This window comes from Pelodiscus sinensis, chromosome 10, assembly GCF_049634645.1.
Source record: "Pelodiscus sinensis isolate JC-2024 chromosome 10, ASM4963464v1, whole genome shotgun sequence".
Lineage (NCBI taxonomy): Eukaryota > Metazoa > Chordata > Testudines > Trionychidae > Pelodiscus > Pelodiscus sinensis.
In genome coordinates this window covers 4186213-4213709 of record NC_134720.1, presented here as the reverse complement: position 1 = coordinate 4213709, position 27497 = coordinate 4186213, and the positions used below count along the sequence as shown (strand labels likewise).

The 27497-nt window shown below is 48.6% G+C and overlaps 1 protein-coding gene across 4 annotated transcripts in view; it reads right to left on the bottom strand.

Annotated features, from left to right (window-relative positions):
• Positions 1-1114: 1114 nt before the first annotated feature.
• PPP2R3A (protein phosphatase 2 regulatory subunit B''alpha) overlaps positions 1115-27497 on the bottom strand; it is a 78948-nt gene continuing 52565 nt past the window's right edge. For all 4 annotated transcript variants that reach the window (XM_075937375.1, XM_075937373.1, XM_075937376.1 and 1 more), the window contains 9 exons: positions 26854-26928; positions 24259-24345; positions 23487-23643; positions 20348-20396; positions 19692-19781; positions 17559-17734; positions 13546-13664; positions 11105-11211; positions 1115-1432 (listed from right to left, as the gene is read on the bottom strand). In XM_075937375.1, coding sequence (XP_075793490.1) covers positions 1336-1432; positions 11105-11211; positions 13546-13664; positions 17559-17734; positions 19692-19781; positions 20348-20396; positions 23487-23643; positions 24259-24345; positions 26854-26928 — 957 coding nt within the window. In that variant the 3' untranslated portion in view covers positions 1115-1335. The remainder of the gene's footprint in view (positions 1433-11104; positions 11212-13545; positions 13665-17558; positions 17735-19691; positions 19782-20347; positions 20397-23486; positions 23644-24258; positions 24346-26853; positions 26929-27497) is intronic.

Sequence of the window (27497 nt, the reverse complement as noted above, 5' to 3'; positions counted from 1 at the left end):
GGAATGATATAATTAGCACAAAAATAAATGTGGTAAATTGTGGACATTTGGAGAAAAGAATGTAAAAGAAAGCCACACCAAAGGAATGGGACTACAAGGTTAAGGCATCCAACAAGCTTAACTTTCCCTGTAACATGGTTGGGGTGCGGGGGGGGGAGGGGCGGGATCAGTTGTTCTTAAAAATCAGTAATTTGGGATAATAGATCATTAATAAATGGGTGTTGCATAGTGTCACTATAGGGCAGAGTGAAGGGTGTTTGGGTGCATTTACTGTACATTTTCATACCTTATATGCTTGGATATTTTAAGGTTAGCCTTAACTCTGAATTTCTTCAGGTTGTAAAGCATGCTCTGGGGCCCATTAGAACAGCCCTGCAATGTTGTTACCTAAAAAGTACACTCAACCTTTTATGAGTATTATACTCTTAATTAATTAATTGGTATTGCAGTAGTATCTTAAGGCCTGCGCCTCACAGAGCTAAACACGTTAAAGGCTAAGATTATAGATAACAGATGGATACAACAGATAGGGGAAGCACAAGGAAATGGTGCTAATTCTGGTAAGCCCAAGAAGCAGCTCTCATACTACATCAATGCCCGAATTGTTGAGTTGTTCTGTAGGCATTACAATAGAGCAGAATTGCGAGAGGACAATATGGTGGCATCCTAAGTATTTGCAGCAAGTTCCTGCCATCCGTGAGAGAAAATATAAAAGTGCTTAAACCTGCATTCCATCTTAATTGTTTTGTTTTTGGGTAGCGGTGTCTCTGCATTGCCCTGTAGGGTGAATAAAGCATGCTTAACAAATAAGTGTTTGGGAATATTGCTTCTTTCTAGAATGAACAGGATATTTTGATTAAAAAAAAGAACTTAATTGTAGCTGAGATTTGATGGAAATCTTTTTAGATGTTCATTTAAACAGAGTTAATTTGGCAGACTGGTAAATTAAACAGCACAGAGTAACTAATGCAGAAATAACTGCCTTGAATTAATTTGGTAATGACTATTGTTGAAGTTACATGCAGTTTTATGATGTTTAAGCATTAGCTGATTGACCATTATTGCACATGGAGATTTTATAGAATTTGTATGTCAAGAGAAAAAGGAAACAAAGTGCAGTCGCCATATTTAATAAGTATGCACAATAACAATTTGCAAAAGCCTTTTTATAGAAATTATCTGGCAGTTACACATGAAAGAAAAAAGGGATCCTGAATTACAGTGTATAAAATAAAGCACTTTGCCTCAAGGAAGGATTTTTAAAAAAAAATCCCTAAATGTCTAAGGACTCTCCATTTAAATACTGAAGATACTAGTTACATATCTTCCTTTTATCTATGAAGAAAGATCCGAGATAACTAGTTTGTCTGACTTGTCTCCAGTTTCAGGGAGAGTTAAAAGTTCATCTGTTTCATAGTCCTCTTCAAATGATCTGCAATGAAAGAACAAAGCCACTGTCACATGTTTCAACATGTTTACTTTGTTTATAAAAATCTAATGTTTTCAGATACAAAAGTATTTAAACTTTCATGCAGCATTTTCATTGCTATCTCTAGTTCTATTAAAAACGAGTGGTCCTGTGGCACCTTAGAGACTAACCAAAATATATAGAATCCTGAGTTTTCATGGGCAAAACCCACTTCATCAGATGAACTGGAGTGGAAATAACAGAAACTAAGATGTGTATAACAATAGGAGAAGTGACTGTCAATTGTAGGACCTGAGTTAATAAGTTAAGTAGGCTGGATGTGTCCCATTCATAGCTATTGATGTGAAATGAGAATGTCAACGACATGGGAAATTTTATAGTGTGTTAACTAATTCATGTCTTTATTCAAGGCTATGCAGACAGCGTCAAACATGCAATGAACTCCAGTTCAGCAGTCTGTCTCTTTAATTGGATGGTGACATTCCTTTGTAGAAGAAAGGATACTTTTTCGACTGGCCAGGGAGGTTAAAATGTTCCCCTACAGGTTTGTGTGTGTTACTGTTTCTGGTGTCTGATTTGTGTCCATTTATCCTTTGTCACAGACACTGCCCAGTTTGGACAATATCCATGGCAGAGGGGCATTGCTGGCACTTGATGGCATAGATTACATTAAAGGATGTGCAGTTGTACGAGCCCCAGATGTTGTGGCTTCTATTACTTAAACTTTTAGGCTACGTCTACACTGCAGGCTTCTTGCACAAGAACTGTTTTGTGCAAGAGTTCTTGTGCAAAAGGTCTTGCACAAGAGTGCATCCACACTGTCATGTGCTTTTGTACAAGAGCGTTCATGGCAGTGTGGACACTCTCTTGTGCAAGAAAGCTCTGATGGCCATTTTAGCCATAGGGGTTTCTTGTGCAAGAAACCCCCGTTGCCCGTCCACACTGCTTTCTTGTGCAAGAGCTCTTGCGCAAGAGGGCTTACTCCTCAAGGGGGAGAGGAATAACTCGTGCACAAGAAGCCCTCTTTTCCGACGCTTTACTGAAAATGTACTTGCGCAAGAATGCACGTGCAGTGTAGATGCTCCTCAAGTTTTTGCGCAAGAACAATTGTTCTTGTGTAAAAAGCCTGCAGTGTAGACATAGCCTTCCAGTCCCATACTGTACTGTTGATTTTTGCAATCCCATCCACCAAGAGAGCAAAAAGATACAAGAGCACAGAGGGACATTTTGGGAAGGTTTAAATATGAATCTCTTTTTCCTGTTAATATTTAATAATGCCCTTTAAATTACAGCATAGGAAAATTATCACTAAGATTCTCCTGTATTTGTGTCTACACTGAGCACCACTCTCAGTTGTGTGCTGTGGTCAGTGACTCTTTTTAGTGTTGATAGCTGGGGACACGTGCCTGATGTTCTAGTCCTTTTCACCTGGAGCCAAGGGTAGGAATAATCTCACTCTCCCTAGCAGTGCCTAGTTCCCCTCCCTGCTGCAGCAGCAAGGAACGCTACTCTAGCTGAGGGTTTCTATTTTGAGAAAAAGAGTTTCGGTTTAGGATTTTTTAATCAGGTAAAAACACTTCTGTTCTAATGGAGCCGCTTTTTCAGCGCTGCCATTGTGGTTCCAACTGGTGCTCCTCTTGGTGCTGATGGTGTCCATTAGACACCTTTGCCTCCAATATAGTTCCAAAAGAACTAAGTGTCTAAGAATCGACCAAACGTCTCTGGCCATAAAAACTCAAAGGCTGGGCTGCAGACCGTTCTTGTGCAGGAGGCCTTGGCTTTGCCTCGCTCAGACCCCAGCTGGAAGCCTCATCATCCACCTCCTTGTCTTAGACCTCAGTGGCTCTGAATTTTCCTTCGTTCTCAGAGGAGCTGCTATAGTAGAACTATGCTAGGGACTAATCAATATCATGGTTAGCAGGAGGCGCTCCATCAAAGTCATACCCGTAAAGAGGAGATTCCTTTGGGTTCTTCTACCTGAAGTTTCTCCATCCTCTTTAAAATGGAGCGCAGGGTGCCAGGCAATTTAAATTCTCCCCATGACCTTGGATGCATTCAGTACCCTGACATTGTGGAAATCTTAGGCCAGATTTTTTTTTTTTTTTTTGGCAGCAGCCACACGGCAGCCTGCATCTCGTGCGGTGTGTGGCACCACTGAACAGAGCCTTCCTGTTAGGCTTGAACTCAGAGGGTGGCATCTTGTTAGTGACTCAGATGCCGGAACCCCATGGGAGTCATGTCCGTCCATCAGCCTGTCAGGGCTACCAACACTGCCCAGTGGGCCCTCACTGGGGTTACTGGGCCTATCTCACTTGACTGAATCGTCTGCAAAGGGTAGAAGAGTAAGATCTCCAAGGGGAAGTGCCTGCTGGGTTCTTCGGCCTTTTCTTCTGGATTCCCGTTTCCCCTGTGCTCGCAGAGAGAGGGAAAGGAAAACATCAGCCCAGCCCTGCACTTCTGTGAGGCCTCTTCCCCTTCCCTGGCATGTTCTGGGAGATGAGCAGCGGGAGTGCAACGTGCCAGCCTGCCTCCCAAGAATGTCTCCTCAGCTTTGATGTTGGAGAAGTTCAAAAGACCAGAACTGTCCTTCCAGGCGGGAGGGCTCACTTGGTGCCTGCTGGAGGAGCCTGCTTTGGTTGCGTCTTTCTCCCAGGAACCAGCTGGTTTGTGTCAGGGACTGAGGACTCAGTCTCTTCCTCCGGCTCCCCCGCTGAGTTCCAAAGTAGGTAACACCCATTTCTACTGCATCTGCCTGGCACAGTCAAGACACCTTGGTGCCACAGGGCCATCTGCGTGGCATGAGCGTTGTCTCATTCGCAGTGCATTTCAGAAGCTAGAGTCACAGAACACTAGGACTGGAAGGGACTTTGAGAGCTCATCAAATCCAGTCCCTTCCCTCACGGTAGGACCAAGTACCGTTCCTCCCTGACGGGCGTTTGTCTAACCTCTCTTTAATATCTCCAATGATGGAGATTCCACACCACCCCTCGGCAATTTATTCCAGTGTTTAATCACCCTGACAGGGAGTTTTTCCTCCCTTGCTGCAATTTAAGCCCATTGCTTCTTGTCCTATCCTTAGGATGTCACAGGAGGCAGGATAAAAATTGTTCTCCTTGACCTCTTTTAGATACCTGAAAGCTGCTGTCATGTCCCCCTTCAGTCTTCTCTTTTCTAAACTAAAGCACAGTTCATTGTCTTCCCTCATAGCTCATGTTTTCTAGACCTTTAATTATTTTTGTTGCTTTTCTCCAAGTCTACTTCCTTGGTTGCTCCACAGCTTTCCTGAGATGTGGTGCCCAGAACTGGACACAATACTCCAGTTGAAGCCTAATCAGCACCAAGTGGAGCGGCAGAACATCACAGGTCTTGCTTGCAACACTCCTGTTAATACAGCCCAGAATGATGTTTGTTTTGGGGGGATTTGTTTGTTTGGGGGAGGGGGTTTGCAACGGTCACACTATTGACTCATATTCATCTTGTGGGCCACTGTGCCCCCTCGATCCCTTTCAGCAGTGCTCCTTTCTAGACAGTCGCTTCCCATGCTGTGTGTGAAACTGCTTGTTCCTTCCTAAGTGGAGCACTTTGCATTTGTCCTTATTGAACTTCATCCTATTTACCTCAGACCATTTCTCTAGTGTGTCCAGATCATGTTATATTATAGCACTATCCTTCAAAACTCTTGCCACCCTCCCAGCTTGGGATCAGCTGCAAGCATTAGAAGCAGAAAGGATCGATAGGAAGATCCACATAATGAGCCAGAGGCTGACTTGATACCATGTGACATTTTGATTAAAAACTAAGCCTGCTCTAAGTCACAGAGTAAGTGGATTAAAAACTGGCTTACTGACAGCTCTCAAAGTGTAACCATAAGAGGGGAATCGTGTGTGTGTGAGAGAGAGAGAGAGTTTCCCATAGGGACTGGTTCCTCCCCCACTCTATTTAATATTTATCACTAAGCTGGATGGATACAACAGCATCACGGATGAAATTTGCAGATGACACACCGAGTGGGCCATAACAAAAAGGACAGGTCACTGCCGCAGCGTGGTCCAGATTCCTTGGAAAACTTCATCTAGAGGGTTGTTGAAGCCGATCACTGTATCCAAACAATCGATGCTCACGTGGGAGTTTCCCAGAGAGCGTTTGATAGGCAGGCCCTCGGGGAGTATGGGGCCCAACCCCACTCCACCTTCCCTCTGCCCTTTTCCCAAGCCCTGCCCAGCTCCTTTCTACCCTGTGCACCTTTTCCCAACCATCCCCTCCCCAATCAACACAACCTGGAGGATGACTAGGGGGGCCTGGCATGGGGAGGCAGCAGGGGTCAGGCTAGCCGGCCTACATCGTGGCAGCAGGAGCCTCGGGAAGCAGAGTGACCTGACAGCCTGCTTTGCTCTGCCGCCCTCTCCCAGAAACCCACGTTGTGCAGGAGAGCAGAGCAGGCCGGGGGGCCGGATCACTCCACTTCCCACCACTGCAGCAAAGCAGAGTGACCTGGGTCAGCGATGGCAGAGCAGGCTATTGCGTCACTCCACTTCCCGTGGCTCCTGCCACTGCGGAGAGCACAGAGGGCCCCTCCCCCCCGTAATTCCCTGGGCCTTGCGGGCTGACCTCAGCAGTAGGGATCGGCCCCAAGGTGGTTGGGGCAGTGGCTGCAGGGCTCTGCAAAGCACAGGCCATGGGGTGGCTAGTCTGGTCCAGCTCTCAGTGTGGGAAGCAGGGGGAGGGTTGCAGTGGGGCTCTTTCCCTTGACGGTGTTGGGGGAAGGGTTTGATGCAATCCCGAAGCTGCCGGGTGAACTGTGGCGCGGAGTCTCGTTTGAATTCTTTAGAGCGATGGTACTGGAGAGCTGGCAGTCGGCCTCCTTCGTGTAGGTGCCACAGCCGAGCACTACAGTGGCAGCCGCTTTGTCTGTTTCATCATGACCTGGCAGCGAGGGATCAGGAGCAGGACAGCTGGCCTCCCAGCCCTGGAGAGCTTGCGGTGAGTGTGATGCTTAAAGACTTCACAATCTATGCAATGGCCAACTTTGTGACTTCAACTACAGTGGAGTCTCTGGGCAGATGGTTCTTTTTTCTTAAGACAGTGACAGTTGTCTGTGGGGGGGGGGGGGGGGCGAGTATTATTGTGAAAGAATTCTTTGTTCTCATCCCCAAATGAAATTTGCATAACACCTTGCAAGGTTTTAATAAAGACACTGGAATTATGGTTTATTTCAACAGCTTGTGAGCCCCTAACGACCCTGTTCATCCTATGCCTACAGAGGTGCCAAGTGACTTTTTCACCTTGAATGGTCTCTTACGACAATGATTCTCAACTAGGGATGTGCCAAGGTCTCCCAGGGATTATATTACTGCATCAAGAACATAAGAACAGACAGACTGAGTCCAACCAAGGGTCCATATAGCCCAGTGTCCTGTCGGCCGACAGTAGCCAATGCCAGATGCCCCAGAGGGAGTGAACAGAACAGGTAATTTTCAAGTACTCCTTTTCCCATCACCTATGACAGAGGCTAGGGCCACCACGATTCCTACCCATCCTGGCTAATAGCCATTGATGCACCTAACTTCCATGAATTTATCTCGCTCTTTACTGAACCCCATTAAAGTCCTGCTCTTCACAACCTCCTCTGGCAAGGAGTTCCACATGCGCTGTGTTAAGAAAAACTTCCTGCTGTTTGTTTTAAACCTGCTACCTGTTAGTTTCATTTGGTGACCCCCTAGTTCTTCTGTTATTTGCCTGGTTTTACAACATGCTACATAAAAAGCACTAGTGAAGTCAATATGAAGTAAAATTTCATTTGGACAATGACTTGTTTGCACTGATCTATATTCTATACACTGAAATTAGGTACAATATTTATATTCCAAGTAATTTATTTTATAATTAAACAGTAAAAAGGAAGCAATGTTTCAATAAGGGCTGAGGAGGGCTTTAAACTAGGTTCGACGGGGACAGGTGAGCAAAGCCCACAGGTAAGTGCTGAATGTGCGGGACTGGGAGATGGGTTGGAAATGGGGGGGACTACGGCCTATAATGGCAAGGAGAAAGGAGGGTCAGGGCACAACAGGGAGGCAAGATCAAATCAGTATCTTAGATGCCTATATACAAATGCAAGAAGTATGGGTAATAAGCAGAAAGAACTGGAATTGCTGACCAATAAATACAACTATGATATCATTGGTATTACAGAAACCTGGTGGGATGGGACACATGATTGGAATGTTGGTATGGAAGGGTATGGCTTGCTCAGGAAGGACAGACAGGGGAAAAAAGGGAGGAGGGGTTGCCTTGTATATTAAAAATGTACACACGTGGACTGAAGTGGAGATGAACGTAGGAGATAGCTGTGTAGAGAGTCTCTGGGTTAAGCTAAAAGGGGTAAAAAACGAGGGTGATATCATGCTAGGAGTGTACTACAGGCCACCTAGCCAGGTGGAAGAGGTGGATGAGGCCTTTTTTAAACAATTAACAAAACTATCCAAAGCCCAAGATTTGGTGGTGATGGAGGACTTCAACTATCCAGACATATGTTGGGAAACTAACACAGCGGGGCACAGGCTATCCAATAAGTTTCTGGACTGCATTGGAGACAACTTTCTGTTTCAGAAGGTTGAAAAAGCTACCAGAGGAGAAGCTGTTCTGGATTTGGTTTTAACAAATAGGGAGGAACTAGTTGAGAACTTGAAAGTGGAAGACAGTATAGGGGACAGTGATCATGAAATAATAGAGTTCATGCTCTTAAGGAAAGGTAGAAGGGAGACCAGCACAATTGAGGTAATGGATTTCAGGAAGGCAGATTTTGATAAGCTCAGAGAACTTGTAGGTAAGGTCCCATGGGAAGCAAGACTGAAGAGAAAAACAACTGAGGAGAGTTGGAAGTATTTCAAAGGGACGTTGTTAAGGGCCCAAAAGCAAACAATTCCGCTGTGTAGGAAAGATAGAAAATATGGCAAAAGACCAGCTTGGCTTGGCTTAAGGAGATCTTCCATGATCTCAAAATAAAAAAGGAGTCGTATAAAAAATGGAAACTAGGACAAATAACAAAGGATGAATATAGGCAAGCAACACGGGAATGCAGGGGCAAGATTAGAAAGGCAAAGGCACAAAATGAGATCAAACTAGCTACAGGCATAAAGGGAAACAAGAAGACCTTTTATAAATACATTAAAAGCAAGAGGAAGACCAAGGACAGGGTAGGCCCACTGCTTAGTGAGGAGGGAGAAGCAGTAACAGGAAACTTGGAAATGGCAGAGATGCTCAATGACTTCTTTGTTTCGGTCTTCACCGAGAAGTCTGGAGGTGTGCCTAACGTAGTGAATACAAGCAGAGAGAGGGTAAGTTTAGAAGATAGGATTCACAAAGAACAAGTTAAAAATCACTTAGGAAAGTTAGATGTCAGCAAGTCACCAGGTCCTGATGAAATGCAGCCCAGGATACTCAAGGAGCCGATAGAGGAGGTATCTGAGCCTTTAGCTACGATTTTTGAAAAATCATGGCAGACAGGGGAGATTCCAGAAGACTGGAAAAGGGCAAATATTGTGCCCATCTATAAAAAGGGGAATAAGAACAACCCAGGAAACTACAGATCGGTCAGTTTAACGTCTGTCCCAGGGAAGATAATGGAGCAGGTAATTAAGGAAATCATATGCAAACACTTGGAAGGTAATAAAGTGATAGGGAATAGCCAGCATGGGTTTGTGAAGAACAAGTCATGCCAAACTAATCTGATAGCTTTCTTTGATAAGATAACGATCCTTGTGGATAAGGGAGAAGCGGTGGATGTCATATACCTAGACTTTAGTAAGGCATTTGATACGGTCTCGCATGATATTCTTATTGATAAACTAGGCAAATATAACTTAGATAGGGCCACGATAAGGTGGGTGCATAATTGGTTGGATAACCGTAGTCAGAGAGTTGTTAACGGTTCTAAATCCTGCTGGAAAGGGATAACAAGTGGAGTTCCTCAAGGGTCTGTTTTGGGCCCCGTACTGTTCAATATCTTCATCAATGATGTAGATATTGGGATAGAGAGTACGCTTATTAAGTTTGCAGATGATACCAAACTGGGTGGGGTTGCAGCTTCTTTGGAGGATAGGGACATAATTTAAAATGACCTTAGCAAGTTAGAGAAATGGTCAGAGGTAAACAGGATGAGGTTTAATAAAGAGAAATGCAAAGTGCTCCACTTAGGAAGGAACAATCAGTTCCATACATACAAGATGGGAAGCGACTGTCTAGGAAGGAGCATGGCGGAAAGGGATCTAGGGGTCATAGTGGACCACAAGTTGAATATGAGTCAACAGTGTGATGCTGTTGCAAAAAAAGCAAATATGATTCTAGGTTGTATCAACAGGTGTGTTGTAAGCAAAACTCGTGAAGTCATTCTGCCGCTCTACTCTGTGCTAGTTAGGCCTCAGCTGGAGTACTGTGTCCAGTTCTGGGCGCCACATTTCAAGAAAGATGTGGAGAAATTGGAAAGGGTACAGAGAAGAGCGACAAGAATGATTAAAGGTTTAGAGAACATGACCTATGAAGCCAGGCTTCATGAACTGGGCTTGTTTAGTTTGGAAAAAAGAAGATTAAGGGGGGACATGATAGCGGTTTTCAAATATCTAAAAGGGTGTCACAAGGAGGAAGGAGAAAATTTGTTCCTCTTGGTTTCTGAGGACAGGACAAGGAGTAATGGGCTTAAAGTGCAGCAAGGGAGGTTTAGATTGGACATTAGGAAAAAATTCCTGTCAGGGTGGTCAAATATTGGAATAAATTGCCAAGGAAGGTGGTGGAATCTCCCTCTCTGGAGATATTTAAGAACAGGTTAGATAGACATCTGTCAGGGATGGTGTAGACGGAGCTTGGTCCTGCCTTGAGGGCGGGGGGCTGGACTCGATGACCTCTTGAGGTCTCTTCCAGTCCTATTATTCTATGATTCTATGAATAATAGCGTATAAATTAATAATAATGCTCACACTTTTATTTCTGTCTGATTTTGTAAGCAAGTAGATTTTAAGGGAGGTGAAACTTGGCGTGTGCAAGACAAATCAGACTCCTGAAGGAGGTACAGTAGTCTGGAAAGGTTGAGTGTCATGGTCTTATAATCTATGTTCACTTCTTATGCTAAACAATCTGTTCCACCTTGTATTTAGCGGTGACAGCAGGAGTGCATTTCCCAGACCTGTAGTAGAGGCTTGTATCTCTCATCCTCTAGTAATACTTTAAGGTTTCATTTTCTATTTACCTTGCATTTCTAATCCAACTGTAATACATATTTACTCTCTTTCTGAAACAAACAACGAAGATGATCTACATTTTCTTCCTTCTAACATTCGCTGCCTGCTCGTCTGAAGTAGGCAAATGCTCTTCTCTCCCTTTGCAGCCTAGTTTAAGGCAGTTTTTCTGTATACGAAATGTGTGGGATTACTGAATGTAAGGCATCAGAGGGGTAGCTGTGTTAGTCTGTAACTGGAAAAAACGTAAACAACGAATAGTCCAGGAGCACCTTAGAGACTAACAAAACATGTAGATGGTATTAAGAGCTTTCGTGGGAACAGCCCACTTCTTCAGATGACTGGAGTTATTAATAGTCTAGTTGCTAAATAAATAGCAGATGGGGAGGGAGGGAGGGGGAAGAAAAGGGAAAAGAATCGTCAATTAGAGTAGCATGTCAGCACCTACCCTTCTTGTAATTGCTCATTTCCAGATTCTTCAGCAACAAGGAGTTCATACTCTTCCGCAGCATATCTATCCCAGTCTGAGGGCTCCGGCCCATCGTTTTCAACATCCTGAACAAATCAGAAAAGGAAATGTCCTTACGGGTCTACAAACGAGTTTGGCAAAAGCTTCTCCCCCCTCTATAACCACAAGCATTTCTGCAACTCTTGCTGTTGGGGTTTAAATTACAGATTGGTCGAGTTCTTTACGCAAAGGGCTGAATAGAAATTATATATTTCGTATTAGGCTTTAAAACTCAGATCCAGGTGGATCTGACAGCCACCGTGAACAATGGCATTCCAAAAATGTTTAGCAGGAATAACACTGCAAATCTGAACTTCTCTGGCAGGACATTCTGTAAGAGGAAGGGAACTCCCCCCGGGACTTGTTCTCAGATCAGTCCAGGCTTTAGAAAACACTGACACTACTTTGAATTGCTCCTACAACCAACCAGGCAGCTTCTTTGGAGCACAAGGGCAGTATGCTTAGAGCATTCTTCAACAGGCATGAGCTGGGCCAGGCCTTTCGCTCCGGATGAGCTTTTCAAGAAACATACGATGCTGGCCCCAGGTAGCAATTCAGCAGTGGGGCCTGGACAGCTCAAGGTCCTGGATCAATCTGGCACACTGGGTCTGTGCAGTGCTGGCAGAGGTGTCAGGGGCCATGTAAACACACAACAGGAGCCAATACAGATGGGAAGGAATGCAGAGTCTCTTACTGATAATGACGTACCCAAAACAGACACTTTCATTAGGTAGAGGGGAACACCAGCTGTACAATAGTTCAAGTGACCTAAACTGTGCACAGCTACTCGGCTTGCCTTGGCATTTGGTGTGCACCTCGGGTGTGTGCAATGAGCTTATTACTAGGACTGTCAAACAATTGAAAACATTGATTGAGATTTTAAAAAATAGCTGCAATAGATCAGTTTTAATTGCACTGTTACAAAATAACAGACTACCAATTTAAATGTATTTATAAATGTTGTTGGATAGTCCCCACACTTCCAATTACAGCACAGAGTACTAAAGGTGTACAATGATCACTTCATATAATTTTTATGAAGTAAAAAGGTAAACAAAAGAAACAGTATTTTTCATTCACCTCATACAAGCACTCTAGTGCAATTTCTGCATCACGAAAGGGCAGCTTACAAATGCAAAGTTAATATTTTTGTTATATAACTGCACTCAAAAAGAAAACAATGTAAAACCAGTCCTATTTCTTGTTCAGTCAATCACTAAGAAAAATAATCCCCCCCCCCGCATTCCCCTTCTGTTCTGAAATGTGATTTGTCCTTTTCATATGTGTTCATTTTTTTAAATTGTGTCCTTTGTTATATATGGTTGTGACTATTTTCTTCCACTATTTGATCTGAGGAAGTGGGTCTGGCCCACGAAAGCTCATCACCTAATAAACCATCTTGTTAGTCTTTAAAGTGCTACATAGTCCTGTATTTTGTTTAAGAAAAATAAGTTTGTTTATATTTGTAAGCCAGTACTGCCTGCTTATTTACAGTGTCACCTGAAAGAGTGAGCAGGCATTCCCACGGGAAAGCTGTACTATAAAGACAAAAAGTGAACTGTACATTTAGTATTCTGTTGTTGTAAATGAAATCAATACATTTGAAAATGCAGAAAAATATCCAAGAATATGTATAATTTAAAGTGGTATGTAATCATGACTTTTTTCCTTTCATTCATTTTACATTAATTGCTTGAGTTACCTGTGATTGACAAGCCTAATTCTTATAGTGCCAAATTTGGTGTCTGTGAACGACCAATGTGGGCCTGAGATACACGCCCCTGTCCTATCTTCACCCTAGAAACATCTTTTCTTACAATTTCTACTAGTGAGCTACAGCCTGACACTGTCAATTGAAACCCAACCCTTGTCAGAAATCTGAACATGAACGGCCTGGGCACACTGGTGCAATCTGCCCCGCAAAGGACTTTTTGGTGGGGGTGGGGTGAAGAGGGGACATGCCCTCGGAATAGAGCAGAACCTTCAGAAGGGGCGGAGGCTGAGCATTCTCAAAGGACAAAGGGGCGGTGGAGCAATTAACGCAGTGAGGGGCCTGTCACTAGAGCCCAGCAACCCCCTCCCCCATACAATGGCAGAACAAACCATTGTACCCTGGGCCTTATACCCAAACACGGTCTGTGAATGAGCAACGTTTCCTCTCTGATGCCAGAGAGCGGGTGCAGCGGATGGATTGCTCACTGAAAAGCTGCACCGGACAAGACCAACGTGTATTTTCAGAGCAGCGGTTCCCAGCTTCGTCCAGTTTCGCCTCCCACCCGCTTGCTATTGCTGCCGCTTGTCTCGCTACATACAACAAGCCAAACGTCACCCATACTAAGACCAGGTTTGGAGCAGCAACGTGTGGAGACCCTGCCTTGTACCTTCTGTATCGCAAAGGGATCCCGCTGTTCGTTGTCCAGGTACTTTTCTAAGTTAAAGAAGGTGTTGTAGAACACGTGCGCCATCCTGCAGCGCTTCAGGTCTCGCAGCGTCACCCTTCCTGCCGAAAGAGCACACGCTATTTTAGTGGCACATTCTTAATTAGTTGCACAACAGGCCCCAGGCAGCACAAGCCGTTTCTACGTTGGGATACCGCCTCCAGCAGGTGTTGGGTTTTCAAGCTACCAATGCCCGTTTGTTACGTAAACAAACAGCGCCATCCGGCCTGGACCAAGCATCTCCTGCGGCTGTTTCGCATTTGGCTTTGTCATGCCTGTCTAGTAGGGCCCATCTTGGGCTCTGCTGTACCCTTGCTCAGGGCCCAGCGCCTGTTAGCACTACACTCCACATTCTGCATGACCAGTGCAGAGATTGCCAGCATGTGCTGCAATGTCACGTAAATGGGTCCACTGTGGTTTTCTTGCCTCAGGCTGTTGTCTAATCGGGCCACTTTTGTATTTCTTGTGGGAGCCTCTCAGGTAGGCTCCGTAATGAGGCGTATTTGACGCATGTTCATGGACAGGCTACTGTTGTAAACAGCTCCTTACCAGGCTGGTACTGACATTTGCTGGCTTGGTTTCAGGTTCACCCGCTGAAGGCCAGCTGGTGCTTTGCAGGCTGCTTTTTGTTTGTGTTTTGTGCTGGGGCTTTCTCTAGGTTTACTTTTTGCTCCTAAATACACTCATGAAGCGCAGCCAAAAGAGTGGCCAGCATTGCTTTTCCATCTGAGTGCAGGGCTGCCGTGTTTTAATCAGCGCTTTAGCAACATGTGTTGCTGGGCAATCATCTTACAGCTGGCCATGAGCCAGGCTGCTTGCTGTTTGTGGCTTTTGCCTTGTTGTTTAGTGTAAGGCTTGTTCCTCCTGTTGTGTTGATTATTTGCACCTACACTCAGGAGATGAGTGTGATTACCTCATCCCAATCCCGCCGTTCCAGGACAAGGTGCTGAATAGTGGCTGTTTCCACTGTAAAGGTGATTTGAAGGTGCAGTTTTGCTGTGAACGTCCCAATACAGGCTATGTTTTGATACCTACAAAAGAACTTTTTAATTAACCCTCCACCTCCCATTGAGCAAGACTGAATCTAAACAGTATTTTAAATACTATTATCCATTATTTAATTGGTGGGGGTGGATTTTCCATCCTTCAATGAAGCTTAAATGTCTCTCGCTAAAAGAGGTAACAGCCAAGCTGAGCAAGACTTCAGGAGCCTGTTGTAGGAATGGCTAGATGCTGATAGATGTGTGTGGCTGTGTGCGAGTGTTTGTGTTTTCTTTGTGCGCTGCCCCAGCCCCGTGCAGACAGCTGGCAGGGCCAACCTTGAGCAAACAACTTTATGACCACAAGATCCAAAGGCACCAGGCCGGATTTACTGTCAAACATGGACATTAGCAGCACCGGGCCGATTCTAGGAGGATGCTGAGACAGGTCTGCCCACCCGTGCTAATGGACACACCGTGGCGAATGGCAGGCCTTGTCGTTCCCCCTCGAATGAAAGAGCCTCCCTCTGACAGACCCTTTATCTGGGCTAAGGAAAGGAAGAGAAATGCACCGAGTCACTGGAAGTGCTGTCCCTATGGGTGCTCAATGGTCCATGGCTGCATTCAGGAGACCATCTGCCACAGGAAGAGAAGGGCCCTTTTTAAGCCCCCATCTTGGAGGGACAGACCAGAGAATGAAGGGATTTTCTCTTTCCATACACACAGACTAGCTAAAATGGGACTCAGACTCCATCTTTGCATGTTCCAAGGCTTCCCTCTAATTTTTCCATCCATATGTGGAATAAATTTGATGTGCACCCCAAGTAGAAACACATGCTGCAGCTGAGTCAAGCGGTACCAGTGACCATACAGCTGTATGGGCCAGATGCTCCTTATGCTCATTTCCCTGAGAGAACGCCAAAGATGGGGACGGTGCTTTCCTTGAGACCAGAGGGCTCTGAAAACAGAGACCAGGGCTGAGTGGGGTTGCTTGCTGAGAGAGAGTCTACAGGGTGGGGGGTAAATGCTTCTGGCAGAGCCAGAAGCAGCAGCAGCAGCCTCAGTGGTACTGTGAAGCGGATGAGAGTCTGGGTTGGGCAAGAGGCTGCCAGAGAGCTAGATCCAGCTTGCCAAGCCACCGGCCCGCAGCTGCCTCACTGGGACCCTTAAGCACAGCACAGCACAGGGCAGGGACAGCAACAGCCGCATTCAATGTGGCTGCTCTATTCTAGGAGGGAGGCTTTGTGCTCTGTCCTGCCCCTCAGCAAAATCTCTCAGCTCCCATTGGCAAGTTTCTGACCAATAGCAGCTGAGATATTTTGCTGAGGAAGGGGCAGCCCATGAAGCCTCCTCCTCCCCTCCCCACTCCTTCACTCTGCCTGGAACAGAGCCCCGTGAGGCAGCCTGCAACTGCAGCCTTCTGCTGGCTGGGAGCCGCCTAGGTAAGCGCCTCCCAGCCAGAGCCTGCCTCTGGCCCTAGCACCACCCCGCCAACTACCTGCCCCAGGTCACAACTCCCTCCCAGACCCTGCACCCCTTCTTATACCCTCCCCCAAGGCCAGGATCCCCCTACCCCAAGTCATTACCCAACCCTCTGCAACCCCTTCACCCAGGTCACAACGCCCTCCCAGGCCCTCCACCCCCTCCCTCAGGCCAGGATCCTCTCCTGGACTCTGCCCCAGATTACAATGACCTGGAATGCCATTGCTCATGATGGTTGGCAGAGTATTCACCCAAACTCCCTCTCTGACCCCGCTTCCCTCCTGCACCCCAAGCTCCCTTCTGCACCCAACCTCTGTCCCAGACCCCAAGCCGCCTCAGTAGAAATGCAACCCTTGACCACTTGCCAATATCTTGGAGTGGTGCCCTATTAAAAATTATGGCCTTAGGCCCTGGTCTCTGGGGTGAACTAGTTATCAGGCAGCAGAACTTCTGCATAGAACGTTTGGAGGCCTCATAAGTTGTCCCTTGGTCTTTGCTTGCTGAAACTGAGGTTGGCACAGAGCACCAAGAGGCTGAGGCCTACATACAGGTAGAATCAGACCCCAGGGCCTCAGGGAACACTCCATAATGAGCAGCTGAAGTCTGCCCTCCTTCCACGTCCTTGATCTGCTCTTTAATCTACAGCAAACTATATCGTCTGGTGGGAGGTGGAGCTCGGAGGCAGTAGGGGCAGCTAGAATGCTCTTCTCTGAGGGGAAGGGTTTGAAGTCCAGGGTTTTGAGTAGAACCTGTACCAGGGAGGCGACAGGTGAAGAGGCTAGCGGGAGTGGAGGTCCTACCACAGCACTGAAGGAAAGGCGTGGGATGTACCCTAAGGCAGTGACTGCATGGGACTGTTCAGGGAGCATCCACCACACGCAGAGCTCACTGCGGAGCTCTGCGCCGCCCTGTTGTGTGGCTGTGTGAGAGGATGGCTTTGGTGCTGCACAGTGGCCCAGAATGGCTTGACTGGCATCCTCCAGCCCGGCTAGGGCAAACCCCTCTCTGCACACCCAGGTGCACAAGTCCTGCCCAGAACTTGGCCTTACAGAGCTTTAGACCCTCAGCCACCAGCTTCTGAAACATCAGCGCTGCCCTTCTACCTCCTGGACTATTTCACTGCAGGGCTAGGGGGCTGCCCTACGTCTCTTTGTGGTATCAGAGGAGAACATCAGTTGGCCAAAGTGTCCCCTCCCCCATTATGTATTTACTCTCCTCTATGATACATGTCACCCAACTCCTGCATGTTTTGCATCATAAATTTAAGACATGGCCCCGGTAATTTAGCAAGAATTAGTCACCATAAATCCCTTCCTCCCAAGCCCTTGATTGTTACCGCTTGTGCCGGGATGGGCAAGCAACCTTCTTCTCTCCCATGTCCCAACGTTTAGCACGGCCTTGGGCGAGGCTGGTGTAGTGGGGAGAGAATCCAAACGAGGAGCACACGGGCCTCACTCAGCACCCCCAGGAGGTGGGCGACACAGCAGCTCTTACCATCCCTGTCTGGCTTCACCAGGTCCAGCATCTGGCACAGTAAGTCATGGAATGGCAACGGCTCGATGCCCATGGCCTCCATCCGCTCACACTGTTCCTCGTAAAAATACTCCAGTTCATACATGGACAGCACACCGTCCCCATCCACGTCCAGGCACCGGAACCAGTATTCGATGCTAAGGAGCAAGAAGAGGTTTCGTCTTTTCCTGGTGGCAGTGATGCAGAAGCCAACAATATTACCTGGGGCGCCGGAGAGCGGAGCCGTGTGAGCTTGAAACAATCACTACGTCAGGAGCCCTTGTTGGGATGATTTGAGGTTGGACCTGCTTCGAGCAGGGGGTTAGACTAGCTCAGTGTTTCTCAACCAGTGGTACGAGTACCCCAGGGGTACTCGAGAGACGTCTGGGGGTACACGGACAATTGAATTTTGGAGACAACTGAATTTTTTTGTTTTACAGTGTTTTATTATTTTTGAACTTTTTACACCCAAAAATTTCATCGCCCACCAGGCTACGATTACGTTGTTTAAACAAATGTGTTGCAATGGTAGAAAAAATGGCGTGTGTCTGAAAACTGTAGGTACTGGGGGTACTTACAATTTTTTTTAAAGGGGTATTTTATAAAACAAGGTTGAGAAACACTACACTAGAAGACCTCCTGAGATCTCTTCCACCCCAGTCACTATATTTGCTGTGTCGTGTGTTACGGGCTCCGCTCTAGCCCAAGATGGGGTTGTTCAAACAGAACAGGCTAGTTGCTGGAGAACAGACGGCAGGAGCTAGCGTAGGTTGAGTGTTTCACCTCGGGCTCTTCCGAGCAAGAGGCAAAGCTCTCACGTGCCGTGGCTTTTGCCAGACACAGTTCTGGGGCAGGACTGACGGGAAGCCAGTTCACGCTCCTCATCCCCACTCACTGTCCTAATCCACCCAATGAGGCTCAGAGTGGATGGACACAAGGCAGGAGAACAGGGTAGGGGGTGTAGTTTTCTCCCACACCGACTGGTTCACACATCTGTCTTCAATCAGGGGCTCCCTGGATTGTGCTTTTTACCATCCTTCCCCAGGCAGTCACCGCAGTGCCCAATCCCGCCTGAATGGCCTGTCCTGTACCCTCACCGCTGCTAGACCGGGTCAGAACGAGGCAAGTCTCCTACAAGAGGGCAACGGTGTGGCAAGAGGGCAGGGATTAGAGTCCAGCCTCCCCCTTCGTTATCACCAGCCTCCCACCCACCCAAGTCACTGACCCGCACTAAGAGCTCAGTGCAGGAATCACCTCTCTGATAAGCAGCCCCCCTAAAACAATCCGCACCCTTTGAGCCCCAGAAGCCAGGGTCCCCCGCCCAGAGAAACCACAGAGACAGGTGCGTGTTCCCGGTGCTGGCCTGGCGGCTGGCAGGCTGCGGTCCTTATACAAAATTGGGTGGGGGCTCATATGGGAGATGTAGGGGCCGGACAGTCGTGTGGGGGGGCAAGATGGTTCGCTGGTGCCCTGGCTTTCCCCCGTCATGTAGCAACCTGGCGGGTCTGTGCCTGCTGGCAGCGTTTGCACCTAGCCCTGCCCGTAGGCAAGGCCAGGCCGGGCCCTGCTGGGGAAGGTGAAATGCGGCGCCGAATGGGGCAGCTGGGGGTGAAGCTACAACAGCTTGGGCCTAAATCTTGGGGAGGAGGAGGGGGGGACTGGGTGCCCTTGGGCTGGCAGTGTGGGGGCCGAGACTGCAGTTATGGCTGCTGTCCAGGGGTGCTGGGGTAGCTGGGGGCACTGCCCCGGGCCCAGGCGTAAGCCATGCTGAAGCCGAGAGCAGGGTCTGCCTGGTGGTGCTAACGACGGCTTGGAGCTTCTTCCTCCCCCCATCGCTGCATCTCTCCTGAGGCAAACATGGGGCAGGACAGAGCAGGACGTGATGGGAAGTTGTGGGGCCCTAGTGAAGTCCAGGGGCTAGAGAGAAGGAGGCAAAGCAAAGGCTGGTTTTACCCAGTTTTCCATTGGTAAGTTCTCTGCACGGGGGGTCCGGCAGGACCACTCCTGACTTGCCTGGCAAGGAGCCGGCTTGCAGTGGGCTTTGCACTAACCAGTAGGCCCAAGTCCCCTGTGCTTTCTGCGTGTCTCTCTCCATGCCCTTCCCACAAGTCCTACCTCGTGGGGCTCCTTTTGTCTTCCTCAGCAATGAGGAGCCACACGAAATCTGCATAGCTCAGCCGCCCCTCCTTCTGCGCGTCGCTGCCTCTGCAAGACACAAAGCGCCCGCGCCGTGACAACAGGAACCCAGCCCGCAGCATTGGGGGGGGCTGGGAATCGCCACACACCTGAAAAACACCCTCGCTTGTTCTATCAGGCCGGTAGGAGCGCCTGGGATTGGTCAGCCCCTCCGACCCCCACTGACTGGGCCTGGCTCGGGGGAGGAGCGCACCGGAGAGCAGATTCTGCATTCGGGTCCCTACCGGCCCTGCAGAGACCAAGGGGCTTCTGACGCTCTTCCCCCAGAGCAGTTAGGAGCTTTTGCAATGATGCTTTCCTGACGGTGCCACAGGGCTAGGACCCCCCCCTCGCCGCCTCTCCCACAGCCCAGTGCGTGTGGGACTGTGCTAATTTGACAGGATGTTATTTAATATCACCCAGTGCCCCCCCTTCCAACTGGCTCTATCCCACGACAGCACTGCTAGCACTTTGCCCTCCCTCGGGAATGGGGACCATACGAGAACACCCGACACTTCCAGCGAAGGCTGACACGGCTCCTGTTCTAGTTTTTGCTTCCTTCCATTTCATTCCCCAGCCAGAGGGCTCTGCCGTACCTCACCACTGCGCCACTGAATATCCGCTCAATAATCCGGGTTGATAAAGCTGCAAATGAAGAAAAATGAAGCATCAGGACCTAGGCACGGTCAGCCTCATGGTCTCTCAGCGCTCTGTGGTGGGCTCAGTGTGTGGGAAGTCGCCATCCCACACCCAGACGGCTGGCCAGCAGCCATTTTAGCCCAGCCCAGCCTTACACAGCAGCAACAAATCATCTCAGTTCTCTCTCGCGCTGTCACTTCCTGTGTCCTCCCCTCCCCCCAACAAAACTAGCGTCTCCTCACAACATGGCGGTTCTGGAGCATCCAAGTCTAAGGAGCGTGCCGTACTAGCGCTATCGGCACCCCTGGGACTTGTCCACGAGCAAGGGCTGCCGTAGTGACGGGAGGACTTGTGGCACGAAGGCTAGTGCAGCACGTTTAGTGTAACAAACTCAGGGCCGGTAGCTCTAGGGCAGAACGTTGCAACCCTAGTCCCCCTGTCTCCCCCACACACTCACCCCACCCTAACGACAGCTGGGTGAGCACTGGCAGTTTGGGTTTGCTGGCAAGTCGGAATAATTGAAAAATGTTTCAGTTTTGGGTCAAACTTTTCAGGGAGTCAAAAAGTCGCAAAAATGCGGAGCTGGGCCGAAACCCACGCGGCAGTTGAGCCATTTCTTCAGTTTTTGTCACCTGAACGGAAATAAATGAATTTGCAGATGGTTCGGGTCACCCTAAATTACATTTTTCCCCAGTAAATACATTACTTGCTGAAAAACCGACACCCTGCTGCATGTCTAGCCCTGCCAGGGGCTGGCTGCCTCTCCCCACCGTCTGGCCACAAGTTGCCAGTAGTGGCTGTAGGGATGTCCTGGGATTATTTAATACACTTTCTAGCACATAGCGAGGTACCTGCCTAAATAGCTGGCCCTCGCCTACCGCTCTCTCGTGCTCTGTTCACACCGGTCGGCCTCACCCCACGCAGAGCCGTAAGATGGAAGGGCCTGAAACGCTGGCTGCTTGCAGAGAGGAACGCAGGCCACGCCGTCTGAGGGGCGGGTGTAAGTGGCCCGAGGAGGCCGAGAAATGCCAGATGTGGTGCCCCTCCCTTCGGCACGCCGCCATAAGGTGCTCCGGGGAGGGGCTCACCGGCACCGGGGCTTTGCCCGTGTTCCTGCGCAGCCTCTTCTCCCTGCCCCAGCCCGCACTCTGCCCTGTGGCCCTGCACTCACTTCGCCCCCCTCCCATCTTGTCTGCAGAGGCCTCCTTACCCGGCACTCTCGCCTTTCCGCCTCCAGCCCCAACTGCTCACACCCCACCCCAGGCAGCCTTGTCTTCTGGGGCCTGCTGAGTGGTAAGGGCTGGGGAGGGAAGGCAGGTCCCCAACTCCTCCTCTCCCCCAGACCCCAAATCCCTCCTGTGCCCCCATCCCTTGCACTCCAGTCCCTGTGCCTATTGTGCAAGTGCCCTCCCGAGAGGAGCAGCTCCCCCTCCTCCAGGGGATATGGCTCAGGTGCTGCCTTGCAGGTGGCTTAGCATCCTCTCTCCGAGGGCGACATGAATGAGCAGGGGAGGCTGGGAGTGCTGCTGTCATGTCTTCCAGTGGAGAGGCTGAGACACATGTCCCGGGAGTCCTGGACGGAGGGACGAGGGCTCCCACCAGTCCCTGTGAAACCACAGGAGGCTACGCAGCCCTAGACGCTGCAGGAGGGGGGCAGGTGAAGTGCAGGCTGGATGAGGCTCTGCTGCGCCCTCCCTCCCCCAACCAGATGGAGCCACAAGGCCCATAGCAGCCTGTCCTCTCCCCCAGCCAAGAGAGGAAATGCCTCAGAGCCCCTCCCAGGCCTGGAGCCCGGCAGGCCCCTGGGTTAGCGCTGAGACCACGCAGGGAGAGGAGCCAGAGGTCCCTGGGTGAATGAATAAGGAGGCGGGAGGCTAGTGCCCTACGACGGGGTAAAAGCTGAGGGTTAAACGCATCTGAAACGTGACCGGGCAGCGAGATTCAGAGAGGGCTGGGCAGCGTTTGGAGGGGCCGGGCGTTTGGATCCCGACTCTCGTGTCCGGCCTGAGGCTACGTTGTGCAGACGAGCTCTCTCCCTGGTGCCTTTCCTTGGGGGCTGCTGTTGCTTTGTCCTGAACAAGGCGCCTGTGCTTTAGTGCTGCCTCGGGGGACGTGGAAGACGTGTGGGCTGCGGCTGGTGCTCCTGTTGGGTTCATGGAGGACCACCAAGGAGTCTGGGATCCTGAGCTTGCGTAATCACCACCGGGCGGATTCGAACCAGCTGGCTCAAGCTGCAGAGGTTCCTACACTAAGCTCCAGAGGGCCCAGGTTCGGATCCGCCTGCAGGCAGTTATGAGTGGGGGCTCTGGAGCAATGTTTCTGAAAGCGTGTTCCGCAGCACACCGGGGTTCTGCGAGGCAGTCGGAGGTGTGCCACAGAGAAGAAAGTTCAACAACTTTTCCTTGGTCCTTTTTTGTTTGCTCAACAAAAAGTCCTTGGTGTTCCACATTAAAAAAAAATTATTGTTTGGTGTTCCTCGGTCTTAAACAGTTTAAGAAACACTGTGCTACAGCTTGTGCTATCAAGCCAGCTGGCTCCCAGCTAGGCTGTAGAGCGCCCTCATTCTTCTCTCTCGCTGTAAGTGTCTAAGTGCCACTCCATGGGCCAGCAATCCCCCCGCTAGGTGTGTGGGTTACACTTGCATAAGAACACGTCGTGGCCGACCATCCCAACCCCTGTGGCTAGGGCCAGAACATGGAGGAGCTGCCCTCATGCCAGAGACCTCCTTGTGCTCTCAGGATCTTGTTTTCAGGGCACAAAGCTTCTTCAGGGCTATTCCCCCCACCCCACGCTCCACTGTCACTTGAACCGCTCACCTTCCACTCGCGGCAACGGCCGGAGCCAGCTGCTTGTCCCTCTTGCTGTTTTCTACAGCTACGCTCTGTTTCCTCTGCTGAGCTACATCGTCCCCCTGCAGCCACTGGCCACGGAGCTGGATGGCTGGATCGCCTATTGCAGCACCCCTTCCCCTAGCCCTAGGAATGGCTCTGTCAATTAGCACCAAGTGAAGTCCAGCAAGGGAAGCTTCCTGCAGCTCTTACAGGTTCCAGTTCCCACCATCCCCAGCCCATGCCCTGGCCTGGCGCAGCAACTCACCATGATCGTTGTACCTAGCCAGATCCTTCTGGTTGATGTAGAGGTCGTGGTCAGTGTCCAGCTCCCAGAATTTACAGTAGATGACATAGAAGTGCTCGTAGGAGAAGTAGTCTGTGATTTGGTTTATGTCGTCCTCTTCCTCCAAAAGGGCAAGAGTCTGAAATGGCACAAGTGGGATGGGAAGTTAACTCTAAACTAGACAGGGAGATGCTGCAGCAACTGTCTAAGCACGGAGGGGGAAATACACGTTGGGAACTAATCCACCTCTTTCCCAGGCGCTTGCTGATTCGGATTATGCAAATACATGATTTACCGAGGGACTGAGAAAAGAGGGACAGTGACAGACAGACACCCTTGCTCGCACATGGAGCTGCCCACATGAGAGTATGGATGTCTGCATGAACAACTCTCATCCCCAGAGAGCCCTGTTACCACCACCGGGGCGGAAGAGGGAACCAAACAGCCACCTGCAATTGCCCCAGCGTCTGCACACGCTGCCTTCCATCACCCGAGACACTCAGCAACATTTGCCTCTGAGAGTCTCAAATCTCAGCAGGAAATGGGGCGCATCCCTTGAAAACCGGCTCCCCCCAGCACTGTCTCAGAGTGTGTGGGGGGAGGCAGAGACACAGTGGGAAACAGCGCGAGCGGGGCCCGGGGCAGTCCCCGCTCGCGCCAGTCCAACTGCCGTGCCTCTGCCTTTTAAATGTAGCCAGAGCCCCGGGGGGCTATAGGAACACAAATATTTCAGAATAGAAGGCTAAGGACATACTTGCAGAAAGTTGCTTTTCCTCATCTCTGTTAGGGTAATTTTCCCAGACCAAGATCTATTGACCATGTAGAATATTCTCTGTATGACCTGCAAAAAGCAAACACATGAATAGAAATCTTAAAGACATCTGGTGTCTAAACTACATCAGTTCATAAAGCTGAGTGAACATATTCCCTTGCTTTAGTCAATGATTAAAAAAAAAGCAATTTACCCTTTGGATTTACAAGACAATGGACATCAGATATCTGCCCAAAGGCATTGCCAAACTCATCCACTTTAACCTCACCCACAGGAATTTTGCTTTTAACAACAAACATGACTTCACTCTACCAAAGCAGTGTTGACTCTTCCCCAACACATTGGGTTTTTGTGTGTGGTTGTGCCTGTGTATCTATGTTATCAAGACCACATGCGCTATCTATTGTATTCTGTGCCTTTCTAACCTTTCTAATCTGGCGGGGAGTGTTTCACAATTGCCATCTTGGTCAGAAGGTCAGAAGTACGTTCCTACTGCTACGCTCTGTTCGTCAAGCATGGAATTTCCATCTATAGATTCATTTAAGATTCTGACTTCATTTGACCATGCTTTCCTTCAGCTAGAGTGCAACACCCCATCAGCGTGACCTATCCCATTGCTCCTTTCGTATCCTGTGTGACGGAATAGATCCCTCTATTCACTCCCTACAAAATGTAAAAATCTTTGTAGAAAATACACCTTGCAAGATATCATTTGGAACCTATAATTTGCTGGTCTGTGTTGTCCCGATAAAATATGTGTGGCAATATTATATGTGAAGTTATAAGATTCCAACGTATCATGTCATTAACACGCTTCGAACCTCGCAGCCCCTGGCTAGGCAGAAATCGGCAAACAGGTCTGCTGTAAAGAAAGGAGTATCGGCTTTCTTTAATTTGCATATAAGCAGTAAACAGAGTTATCCATCAAGAAAGGAACACGAAGGAAGCTCAAACAAATGAGAAAAAGCCAGCAGAGAATATCTTTCCGCACAGACACGTGGTCTCCTGGTTCTCAGATGGAAATGTTTCGGGGGGGAGGGAGAGGACTGAAATGATAACAAAGAGGGACAGAAATCCAAGGCACTTCTCTGCCCATAGCATTCACTACACCTGAAAAAGCAAAGGAAATAGCCATTGACTCTGGGCGAGGGGTCCTGATCTGAAGAGTTTGGTCAGTAATCTTGTTGCAAGCACGTGCTGAGAAACGTTGCTTGGGTCTAAGATAGTCTGTTCACTTAAGCACTCGAACACGTTTTATCTTTTCCTTTCAGCCATTTCCGACATTTATGCCTCTTGACTTGTACTTACTTAAAATCTCTCTTTGTAAGTAATAAACTTGTTTTATTGTTTTATCTAATCCAATGTGTTCAAACTGAAGTATTGGGTAATGCCACTTAAGATAGTAAGATGGTGTATTTTTCCCTTAAAGGAACAACAGAGTTAATATATTTGGACTGTCCGGGGAGGGCTGGACAGTACAGGACATAAATTTCTGGGGGAAAATCTGGGACTAGGGACGCATTGGGGTCACCCAGCAGTGAAACCCAAGCTGGCAAGAGCCAGAATGTGACTGGCAGGCTGCAGTTACACAAACATATCTGGGGTGACCTGCATGCTGGTGGGTGGTGTGAGCAGTCCAGGTTGCAGCAGCCAGGTACCCCAAGTTCCAGGGCAGGCATGGGACAGCTTCCCACTGGTCTGGACTGTATGTCGGTACATCCCAGCATGTTATTACCATGTCCCATTGATTAGCCTCCTTTCACCAAGTTTCTGCGACGCCGATTATATCAATATCCTGGTTCATTGCCAGGCACTCTCTGTCCAGTTCACACATCTTAGCATTCAGACTTCTAGCCTTTGCCCAAAAGCACTGGCACATTCTGTCAATACTCAGTTGCTTGCTTTCACACGTTTTAATGGGGACTTTTACATTTGACTAGTTCTCACTAGTGCAGAGCTGTACTTGACCAATTTCTTGCCCTTTCCTCTTTACTATGATACAAGAGTCCCTCTTTGATAAAGTAATCTCTAGGGGATGTCAGCTGTCTATCTTAGTTAAAACATTCTTCACCTTTTTAATTTCATGCGCTAGAAAGCCAATTTCACTCCTTTTCCAAAACTTTCCCCAGTTCCCAATTAACTTAAACTCCTCCTCCCTACGCTATCATTTCATGCACACACTTAGTGCCTGCAGGTCTGTTTGTCCTTCTAGCCCTGGGCACTCTATTCCTGGCTCTGAACAGGTCTGCTGGGTGACACTGGGCATGAGGTACTAGGCCAAAGAGGGTGGGAACGACTGTGTGGTCCAGTGGTTAGGCACGAGGCTCATACTCTTATTTCCTTCGCTATCATGATGCCTGTTGTCAGGACAGCGGCCAAAAAAAAAAAAAAAAAAATCCAACCTGCAGCTCAAGGAAATGCCAAAACGGTACAATACAATAGCCCACCATTAGCAGCCTGGGTAAACACACATGCTTTTCCAAATACCTCAAAACACTTGCTCACGAACCGTGACAGACTGTAAAACAGGGGAGGGTTGGGATCGCAGGGCAAGGTGGAGAGACCCAGAGACCCTACCGTAGTAATGTAGCGGGAATGGAATTCTGGAGCATCCTTCAAGAACGTCAGGCCAGGGTGCGTCTCAACCACGTCCTGAAAGACAAAACCAAGTGAAACTGGAACAAGAAGGTGTTTTTCTCTACTCCTTGTAATCGGAGTTTAAGAATGACTGAGTTTATAATGTGATGTTCTGGGGCACTTTTTAAAAGGCAACGGCAGCATTTAGAAAGGAAAGTTACACCATTTTAAAACTAACGTACAGGCATTCCTGGACAATACGCACCTGCTGAGCCATTTTGATTTACTTAAAGACAGAAAAACAAAGGAAGAATTACTGAGCAGATGAAAACTCGTTTTTAGAGGTAGAGAAAAAAAAAAGTGAGTTACCTGGACCACACAACTCTTTCCGCCCCAAATTCCCTTTTATTTCCTCACAGATACTGATATTTGTCTTACTGATGCATCAGAAATAAGTCCTCTTCTGAAAGACTAAGCACAGCCCTTCCTCGATGTCTTTCCAGAGCAATACCCAACAACGGGGAAAGCTGCTTTTTTAAATCTTTTCACAAAGATACACTCTCGTGTGGTTTGTAGGAAATACCCAGTGCCAGTCAATACCTCCATCGGCGGCATAAGCACCACAGGCCTGCACTACAAGCCTC